Genomic DNA, 10,754 nt, shown 5'->3' on the forward strand with positions numbered 1-10,754 from the left:
CAATCGAACTTCTTGCCGAGAAACTCGAGTGCTCAAGAATGGATTTAGCTCACTTGCACTCAATCTTCCAATCTCTCAACCCAACTCACTTTTCTTCTCAAATCACACACTAGAATGGAGTGGGAGAGGTTCTTTTGGCTCTAAAAATGTGTTCTTTCGTGCCCCTTGCAGCGGCCCCAAAGGATGGGGTGAGTGGGGTATAAATAGCCCACTCCAAACAACTAGCCGTTACTGTTTTTGTCAGAACTGACTGGAGTATCCGGTGAACACCGGAGTATCCGGCCCTAAATCTAAATACGGCGTCAGAACGGTCACAGAATGTGTCAGAACTAGCCACTGTGCTCTTTTCCGGACTTTTACCGGAGTATCCGGCCTACACCGGAGTATCCGGTCGGTACTTAACCCAGAAAACAGCCCCGGAGACTTCCCGGAGTCTCCGGCCACTCCAGGTACCGGAGTATCCAGACTTCACCGGAGTCTCCAGCCTTTCCAGGTACCGGAGTATCCGACCTACACCGGAGACTCCGGGTACAACACAGCTGACCTCCGAAAAACGGCGATAACTTTTGATCCCGGAGTTCGATTTCGACGATTTTGGACTCTATGGAAAGCTTATTCAGAGGGATACACATCCCAACTGAATTCATGATCTAAAACACATAGGATCAAATTAGGAACACTCCAAAACCCATTTTTGACACTTCCGCACTTTCCGCTCTGGACTCTTAATAACAAACTCTCACTTTGGGTTTGGTTGGGAACTCTTGAGCACTGAGACGCGACACTTAGCTCACGTTGCATCCCTCTTAATAGTGCGGCATACTTATACTCAAATTCAAAGATAAAACTCATTTGAACCACTTTGAGCATTTGAAAACTTTCAAGTACTGCTTCTTTCTTTCAAACCTTGAGGGTTGCTAACTTCCATAAAATCTTCACTCCATCTCTTCTTGATTCTTCGTATGATTGATGTGAATCATCCATAGCTTCCCATGGCCTCGCACGGTCCATCGGCGCAAAGCCTTTGTTCGCTCTTCACCACCTCCTTGGTCCTTCGGCGCCAAGCCATTTGCTTGCCCTTCACCACGGATGGTCCATCGCAGCCGAGTCTTGCTTGCCCTTCACCGTCTTGCCATAGAAAACCACTTTGTATTCGACATCTTCAAGGAATTCATTTTATCAAGTATGGAGTCCACTCTTGTTCTTCACTCTTGGCATATATGATTTCAATTCAACTTATGCCTTCTTATGGATCCTAACCCCAACTCACTCTCAAGCACAAAGCACATGGGTTAGTCCATAAAACTCTATTGACAAGCATACCTTTAATTACTTGATCTCCACAAGTAACTTAGCCTTCAAGCTTATTGCTAATGTCATTGAGCTTCTTCTTCTTCTTATGAGCATCACTAAAATCTCAATGACTTTTGATGCAATTCTTTGAACTCATGACATTTCTCAAAGAATCCATGCTTCATCATTTATGCATCTCCTATGGAATAACCTAATAGCAATCCTCAATATGATTGTTAGTCCATAGGCATTGTCATCACTTACCCGAGTATCACCTAGAGCTCATTCATCTTGATGCATTTTCATTCTTCCCATTCACTTAGAGCTCATGCATATCTCTTATCCATGCATCACCTATAGAACAACCTACTAACAAACTCAACACTATTGTTAGTCCATAGGTATTGTCATTAATTACCAAAACCACACATAGGGGCTAGATGTACTTTCAGGGCCTGGGGCGGGCGACCTGCCCAAGGGCCAGCTGGGGGGGGTCCCTCTGTGCCAGTTTAGCCCCTCTGATCATGGCCTCCACGGCAACACTAACACCTCAGCCAGCATTGACTTCAGCAGCTGATCACTCTCTTCCTTGCTTCTGAGTCCCTCCGCCTAGCGTTCGGCAACTTCATGGCCAACCTCAAGGCCGTGGACCCCGGCGCTGATGTGCACATTATGGCGGACATGTTCTTGGCCTGGACGATGGACGTCGCACGCGATGCTGATGTGTCCCCCACTCCATTGTCCTCACCTGCGGCTGCTATGGCTCGATAGTTTACTTCTCGTTATGGAACAACATCTCGCTCCCAACGATCAGCTCCCCTGACGACACCTTCTGGCTACCCTTGTTCCCGAACATCATCGTCCATCGCTTGTTGGTTTTTCACTAGTCACTAGGATGAAACAACCATAAATAACACAAACAAGCAAAAGAACGATGGAATTTTTGTCAACACACGCTGCTATTTTATTTCTCATACAAAGACATGTTACAACTCATGAACACGACTCTTTTTCCCAAAGCCCATAGTGAGGTGCCCGCCACTTTCATTATATAGGGGCAAAAAACTAGACTCTGAATCCTACTCCGACGCAATCATATTCCTACTCAAACTCTTACTCCTACTGTAAATGTACTAAACTCCTATTAGGACACTACTTCAACTTTGGCCTGGACTAGGCATACCAAAGCTAAACCTATTGTTGACATGTAAAAGTGCCACTCACCAAACACCGGGCACCTTGTGTGTAAAACTGGACCGAAACTTCTGTCAGGATCATATGTTATGATCTTCCAATCGGATGTTCCGATCTAAGTATCTAATGGGCAGCACCTGGGAAACCCTAGTTGTGGTGCTACACTAGTGGACCTTCGTCATCATCCATGCTCGGAAGGGACCCCGTCATAGCATAGGTGGTTGACGGCTTGTCCTTGGTCGTCGAGATCAAGAACGTGAAGCAATGTAGATCGGAAAAGAGAATTAGAGACAAAAGGTTTTCCTTTGGTATTTAATTAGAGGGGTCACTCTCACAAAAGACAACCTTTTTAAGCGAAACTGGCATGGTAGTGTCCAATGTTGTTTTTGTAATAGCAAGGAGAGTATCCAACACTTGTTTTTCGATTGCCAGTTTGCCAAGTTTATTTGGAGAGCGGTGCAGATTGCTTTTGGTATTACACCTCCAAAAAGTATTTCACATGTTTTTGGTAACTGGTTATGCAAAATGAACCAAAAGTTGAAATCCCAAATTTTGGTTGGGGCAAGTGCTTTATGTTGGGTCATTTGGCTAACCAGGAATGAAATTATTTTTGACAAATCAAAGCCAAACACTTACATGCAGGTAATCTTTAGGGAAACACATTGGATCCGACAGTAGTCCTTGCTACAAAAGGAGGAGGCAAGACACCAAATGAAGTGGGCGTGCCGTATCCTAGAAACTACGATAATGAAGATTTTCGCTAAGCATAGGTGGATGTTTACTAGGAGGCTCAGACCTTGAAGTTGCCTTTTGATCATGTTCATGTTTGTGTTTGGTTCTTTTTTTAGTTTTGCCATTTGTTGGCCCTTTTTGCAGCCTACAGCTGAAAAGTTGTAATAATGGATGGTAGCGTACAGATTCAGCCCGATCGATCCTTGCTTCTTGCTACCACAACGGCACTACTTGTCATTCCCACTATCGATCGCCTACTCCTCACCACGACAGCTCCCACATGGAAGGCATGATCTAATTAATATTATATATTCTATAAATACTATGTATTTGTAAAAGTATATAAGGATAGTCTATATCTATCTCGATACGAGATTAGATGTAGACACCATGAAATTAGATATAGAGATAACATACTCAGAAACTAATTATACCGAATAAGGAAGGTATCCTCTATTCAGAAAAGATTCCTAGATATTTGGTATTAAGGGTGAGATGTCTTATTTTTAGATTACATAATGAGAGAATTAAATACAAGATATTTTATTTTTATGAGAATTTCTAGCTTATTTTTTTTAGCCACAGTGGTGGGACGGACATCTTCTTTTATTAATAAATAGAAGATTAGTTTGAGAAATAAAACTCTTATTTTGAGCTAGGCAGCTAGTTATCTCGTGCTCTTTTGTCAGACATTTTATTTCCAAATCAGGAAGCATGCATCATCTCTTTTTTTTCCTCCTTCCTCTTCCTTCCCCATTTTTCTCATATTAATCTCCTGTCAGAATTTGCACTAGCTTACTACACCGCCATGCTGGATATAGCGCTACTACCAGAGTGCTATAGTGCCACCTCACCGGATCCAGTGACATATGTGCCATCGCCATAGCCCTCCTCGTGCCACTTTGTTGTAGCTTGTGCCATACACATCACTACCTGCAGAAACCGTCTGCACCTTGCGGGATCCCCAGCACCGTCACCATATCCCATGTTGCAGGATACTAGCACTGTCGCTGGAACCATAGTTTGTAGGTCTTTTAATTTTCAGATCTAGAGTTGAATTTTTTTTAAAACTTTTTCTTTTCTAAAACTTGAGACTTTTTTCAGTTGAAACTTTTGAATTGAATGGTTTTTTTGCAGCTAAAACTTTTGACTAGAAACTTTTTTTTTTGAACTTGGAATTTTTTAGTTGAAGGCAAAGGGGAGAAAAGAAGGACATCCGACTGCTAACTAGTTCGCCAGCACGCGTGTGCAAACTAGTTGCCCCTTTAGAGATAAGTCGAGTTCTATTATAGGACAAAAATTAATTTGTGGAATATTTAGAAGATAACATATATTTTTGGGAAAATTGAAAAAAAAACAAGTGCAAAGGAGGCGAAACTGACTTGCAAGTGGGTTTTTTTTTTTAATTTTCCCTAGATTAAATTATTATATTTGGCACCATACGATCGTCCAATTTCCAATCGGGCGGCTAAGCGACAGATCATTTTAGTCCCTGTACTGCTAGAGTAAATCTGATATTTTGGTCGAATCAGATCTCACGTTTCGGCACACGAGCTGCAGCAGCACCCAGCCAAGAAACCCTCCTCCGATCGGAAGCAGCCGAGGCGTCGGCGGCGGAGCAGCAGATCGGAGATGGGAGCTGAGTGCCGGTATGAGGTGTCGCAGGCGGCGTACGTCAAGCTCGCGCTGCACGCGCTCAAGCACCCGGCCGCGCCCGTCAACGGCCTCCTCGTCGGCCGCCTCGTCGAGCCCTCCTCCTCCCCTGCCGTCGTCTCTGTCGTCGATGCCGTGCCGCTCTCCCACCACCCGCACCACCTGCCGCTGCTCCCCACGCTCGAGCTCGCGCTCACCCTCGTCGAGGACCACTTCGCGGCCCAGGAGGGCGGCCTCGCCGTCGTCGGGTACTATCACGCCAACCCGCGCCGCGACGACGCCGAGCTTCCGCCCGTCGCCAAGCGCGTCGGGGACCACATCTTCCGCTACTTTCCCCGTTCCGCCGTCCTGCTGGTGAGCGCCGTTTCTTTCTCCCAATCTGCGCGGTTTGGTCGATGCAGATCTCATATGGGTTGCTAATTATGGTTTGTTTCCTTTCTCTTATGTTCTTGTGTTGATTGAGTAGGTTGATAACAAGATGCTGGAGGAGGCCGTCAAGGGGAAGTCTCGCGACCCGGTCGTTCAGGTACTTGTTGAGAATCTTTGTGCTAATGCCTTGAGAACTCTCGAATTGATGCCAAGATATTAGCAGTGTTAAGGGTGTTGGTAGCGAGGGTTTAACTAGTCTTTTGCGTTGTCCAAGAACGTATTACATCTACTGTGCACAGGAATTTGTTAGCTGCAGCAAGGGCCTCAGAATGCGGAGTAGCCATATTACTTTTTATGATTACCAATGGGTTGATTATGCCCTGGCTGAACGTTTTTCTTTTGAATTGATATCACTTCAAGGTTGTGTTTCGGACTCAGGAAGGTCCAAAATTTTTGGACACCTCCCATGGAGACTTGCATAGAGATAGAGTAGACTTGATTTGAGCAAGATTGGAAGGGTTGCTATTTTTATATCAGATAGATATGTTGTATTTCATCTTAAGCTAAGATAAGATTGGCACTGTAATAAAAGAATCGTTTGCAGAACCTTTGTTTATATTGGAAATATGATGACACTAAAATTGTAGACTTTGTATAAGGGCAGAGGAATTTATGATTACTTTGCTATTAGAATATTGGAGTAAGAATAGGTTCTCTCGCTGGGTCTCTAATTAAGCTCTGTTATTGAGTCTAGTATGTCTTATATGTCTTGTACTTCTGGAATAGTGATTTTATTGCACATATCTCATGGTGTTCTGTGGTAGCTATTTATATTAATTGGTGAGATGGCCACCACATTTTCCGTTTGTTAGCTGAATTTCACCTGGCCACAAGATCATTCATTTGCTCTATTTCGCAATTATGCAAGAAGAATAGAATTCTGCAATGCACAAGTACTACACTAGAAGGATATGTTAGCCGAACGAGCAGAGCTCAACCATGAGCATTCTTCTTCCCCTGTTCCTCAGTTTCTTCCGTTTCGTCCGCAGCTAATGAGCTAATTAGTAGCAGCAATTTGAGCGAGCGAAATATAGGTGGCATCTGTCTGTGGTTAGTGGAGATGGCCATAGGGTTTCAGAGTTTTGCACTTACTAAATGCCAGTTAAAGGTGTGCGATATGAATTCTTAATGCCTGCTCATTAACTTATACTGATACCATTGCCTCCAGACAGCTGCCACTTGTTTGATTTTCACAAGTCGCCCCACTACTAGCATGCCAACAAGCAACATAGAAGAAAATGGAGGGGAAAGAATGTTTGTGCATGCATATTCCTTCAGCATAACCTACTAGGCGCTACACATAGATTTGAATATATCATATGTAGCCAACAAACTTGCTAAATTTCATATGCTCCCTGGATAACATGAAAAATACAATCTTTAAGTTTCCAGGCAGAAACGAGAGTAGAAGCAAATATGTTTCGACTTTTGTGCTATGAGATATTAGACGAAGTTAGAAGGCAAGAAACTTGTAGAAGCAAAAGTATAAGTTCCATTTATGTGTCCACAGACATTTTCAGTGTTACTTAATTGTTGTATGAGTTACGAATCGATTCTTGAGTGATACCTTTATGCGCTATAAGATCCAGAAATGTCATGGTTTCATCTTTATATGATCATGTTAATTTGTTGGGTTTTAATTTGGGCTGTATTTGAACAGATACAAAAATACAACTAATTTTGTATCTTGACTTGATGAATTATTTCTGGAAGGTGGTAAATCTAGTGATAATTTTATCATCATATGAAGCACAAAGTGTAGTTGTGAGTTCTAATTTGTAGTTCCTCATTGCCATGTGAAAATATAGGACTGTTGTTTTAATCTTGCATATTTTGAGGAAGACACTATGGACTAGTATTAGATAAATTTCCCTGCACCATGATTTATGGTTTGCTTGAAACTACTTTGACTATGTATGATTTCTGATATTATTAGTGCTTCATAGTCAACCTAGTACCAAAAATGGTGGTTCAGAGATAGACGATCATTGACTAAACTTGCTGCAGTGTTGTTACACATCCAGTTATGTAATTAGGCCCTGAATTACTTATGAAAATAAGTTAAAATGTCATTAATTACTTATAAAGTCGGTTATGACATTAACAAAAGATTCTTGGAGAGTAATACACTTTGCTTGTCTTCATCTTCCATGATCCATGACACGGTTTCATGGCATATGCAGTTATACACCAGGGATTCATCAAAAAGTTGGCGTCAGGCTGGATCAGATGCGAGCAGTCAGTTGGTTCTAAAAGAACCTTCTACCAATGTTGTCCTAGCTGATCATGTTACGACAAAGAAATGGGAGCAAATTGTTGATTTCGACGACCACCTTGATGATATTAGCAAGTAAGTTGAATGTTTTCTTAAAAGCACTTGCAGATTATGCAGAAAAATTAAAACAAAAAATGCCGGATAACCTCACTGAACTGAATTATATGTCAGCTGGCTCTATGCACACGGGACAATGAAAAAGTTAATATTTTAGTTTTTGACACAGTTTGTCCCTATGTTTTGTATATCCATACCGGTTGGCAGTCAGGGTTCAATAAAATGGAAGAACTCAATTCTCATGCCCCCTTGAAAACAGGGTTGGCACCCGGTATTTAGAATGAAAACCAGAAATTGGTCAAAATCAGATTTAACTTGTAAAAATTGTGAATATCATTCTTAAATTGCGTTTAGTTGGATAAATTGGTACTACCTCTGGGCTGATTGACTTGCCGTTTGGGACATGGACAATTCTCATGTGTGGAATAGTGGTCAAAGTTTAGACGGCTGACTGCACGTGTTCTAGGAGTACATCTAATTTTAACAAAAGCAGTACTAAATTTTAAACTGAATAAATTTGATTTGCTGATGTGTAACGGTTTTCGACCATTTGATAAACATCATTTTTTGCCAATAGGCAAGTCATAGGGTGGTTTTTTGAATAATGTTTCCTGGGGACCCAATATGAAATATATTTTTTAATCTTATCTCTGATGCATCAGCCACGAGTGAATGTACTTGCCCAAATATCCTTTGGCCACACTTGCGGTTAATTTTCTAATTTTCTCCAAGTCCCCAAGTGAAGGCATAGGGTGAGAAGTTGTAGTCAAGAACATGATACTACCAGCTGAACATCAATCTAGCATTTAACCATCATTTGCACCCTTGCAGCTCAATACTTGAGCCAAACATTTGATTATGGTGTATTGGCGTCATATAGTGAGGTTACCACAAGAAACTGGGAGAAAATAGTGGGAAAATGAGGCATCATCATTTGGACATCATATTCACTTTAGATGTGTTGCAAGAAACAAAAAGGGGATATGGATAGGCTGTTCACCCATTTAGTAAACCAAACATAACTAAGCAAAACATAATGATGCAGTGTTATTAGTTTTTCGTCTTGCTTTTGTCTAGTTTGCTGACGTTTTGTACATTATGTCCATATATTTTGCAGGGATTGGTTGAACCCAGGCCTCCTTGACTGAAATAGTTACGTGATTTGATCTCTTTATACTTTATCGAAACTTGCTAGACGTCGAGGTGCTGAGGCTCGTCCTGCTGCCGGATCATGGACTTTGCTTAATAGCAGGATGAGTTATTAGCATAAATTGTATTTCAATATAAACAAGTTATTTTGTAACAATTACATAGCAGTTGAAAATGCTAACGTTTGATGAAGTTTGAGCGTAGATTGGCCATTGGCGTTTCATCCCGGGGCATATTAGATGGGAATACCTCGGGATTTTTCAGTGATGAGTAACATCTCAAAAGGTTATTGGAATGGAGGATAATTTGAGCTTTTAGGTGCCAGGAACCATTAGGCAGAAAGCTAAGATTCCCACTATGGAACAGTAGGGCGACATGCATGACTGCCCGTCTTCAACATCCTCCATCCCCACTACGTCCCTCCCTGCAGAAATCTCTTCTCAATCAATCCATGAATCCCCTGCTCTCTCTCTCTCTCTCCACCCACAAATTAATCCCTCAACAGATAGATCAAGAGTAAAAGGAACATGCACAGTAACGAGGAGAAGAATGGGAGATCCCTCTTATTTCCGTGTTGCTGCAAGTTGAGATCCCTCTTTCTCTCTGTGAAAGACCAATTTGCCGTGACAAACAAAATTTTTATTAGTCCCGGAAGTACAATCGGATTAGGAAAAGTCCGGGTGACTTGAAAGGGGAACAAGATATAGAGGCAAAGCCGAATGCACAGATTTTTATGCTTACAACCTGTCTTTCATAAATATTTATAGGGAATTATGGAGAAAAAGTGGTGAGTACATTAGGTCAAAAGTGCGTACATTAGATCAGTACCGAGTGTAGCTGACCTATTGAGCAATACAAGCTCATCTTGTTTCTATCATAATTCAATGTGTAAATTCACAAACATACAATTATTTATATCTTTGTAACATAAAACTACAACTTCTAAAACATGTTTTACAAAAATACAATTACTTATGTCTTTAGTAACGTAAAACTATAATTTTTTATCTAGTTCTATCCATCAACCACACATTACTCGTTTTCTCCATTATATTAAAAATGTATAGTTTTATGTTACTAAAAGCACATGTAATTGTAGTTTTATAAAATAGATCTTAAAAATTATAGTTTTACGTTATGAAGGTATAAATAATTATAAATTTATGAAATTTACTCTATTTCAGTACGTTAGGTCAAACAAGTGAGGAAGCACATCCACCAATCAAACGATACTGGAAATAACGCTACCATTCAGGAAGAATTAACACAGCTGGCGAACAGTATCATTTTTTTAAATAGCGAGCTAATATAATAGAGACGTTTCAGGAAGGGAATGTGGCATGATGCGTGAGAATGAAGACCAGCGATCGTTCCTTTATACTTTGTTTGGCTGCAAGAGATACTAATCCCTGGGGAGATTAGCCCTGGGTGCATTTTATTTGGCCATATGAATACCTGGTTCTTTTTTCCCGTGAAGCAATAATCCCTGTCACCGTTTGGGAGAGCTAGGGATAATAATTCTCGCACTACAGAAAATCAAGAACAAATTGAAGAACGCCATATTGGACACGGGCCGGTGCTCGCTCCAGGGAACTTCAAGGACGTAGGAGCTCCATGAGGCAGGGGCAGGGCGCGGTGACATTCGCATCATTGGAGGCATGGGGGCGGCGAAGCTTCATGTGGAGTCAGCGCGATGGCGTTCTTTGTGGAGAACGGCAGGGGGCGGCAGTGCTCTTTCGGAGGAGCTCACGACCGGCCACGATGTGCAGGTGGCTGAGCTCGGGACCGATGACGGCACGCGGCCAGCAGAGCTCACGACGGATGAGGGCACGTCAGCGACGGCACTCTTGGTTTAGCTGGGCACAGGGCAGGAGAGCTCACGGCCGACAAAGACTCTCACGACAGCATGCGAGAGCGAGGGAGGAGGCAACCGCAACTCGCTAACGGGGAGCAGTCGCAAGTCAGTCACGAC

General features: G+C 42.1%; 1 protein-coding gene across 1 annotated transcript; it reads left to right on the plus strand.

Moving 5' to 3' along the window:
• The first annotated feature begins 4,718 nt into the window (after window positions 1-4,718).
• LOC133888824 (ER membrane protein complex subunit 8/9 homolog) lies at window positions 4,719-8,974 on the plus strand. Its single transcript, XM_062329196.1, has 4 exons — window positions 4,719-5,226; window positions 5,339-5,398; window positions 7,485-7,651; window positions 8,751-8,974. Exons 1-4 carry the CDS (start codon window positions 4,852-4,854, stop codon window positions 8,779-8,781), a joined length of 633 nt encoding a protein of 210 aa, XP_062185180.1. The 5' UTR covers window positions 4,719-4,851; the 3' UTR covers window positions 8,782-8,974.
• The last annotated feature ends 1,780 nt before the right edge of the window (window positions 8,975-10,754 follow it).

Source organism: Phragmites australis, chromosome 13 (genome assembly GCF_958298935.1).
Source record: "Phragmites australis chromosome 13, lpPhrAust1.1, whole genome shotgun sequence".
In the NCBI taxonomy this organism is placed as follows: domain Eukaryota; kingdom Viridiplantae; phylum Streptophyta; class Magnoliopsida; order Poales; family Poaceae; genus Phragmites; species Phragmites australis.

Bases quoted from the DNA above. Each gene is read 5' to 3' on its own strand.
- LOC133888824 (XM_062329196.1), top strand. From the start codon at position 4,852: ATGGGAGCTGAGTGCCGGTATGAGGTGTCGCAGGCGGCGTACGTCAAG. The intron at 5,227-5,338 runs GTGAGCGCCGTT...TTGATTGAGTAG, and splicing joins CCCGTTCCGCCGTCCTGCTG to GTTGATAACAAGATGCTGGA. The intron at 7,652-8,750 runs GTAAGTTGAATG...TATATTTTGCAG, and splicing joins CACCTTGATGATATTAGCAA to GGATTGGTTGAACCCAGGCC.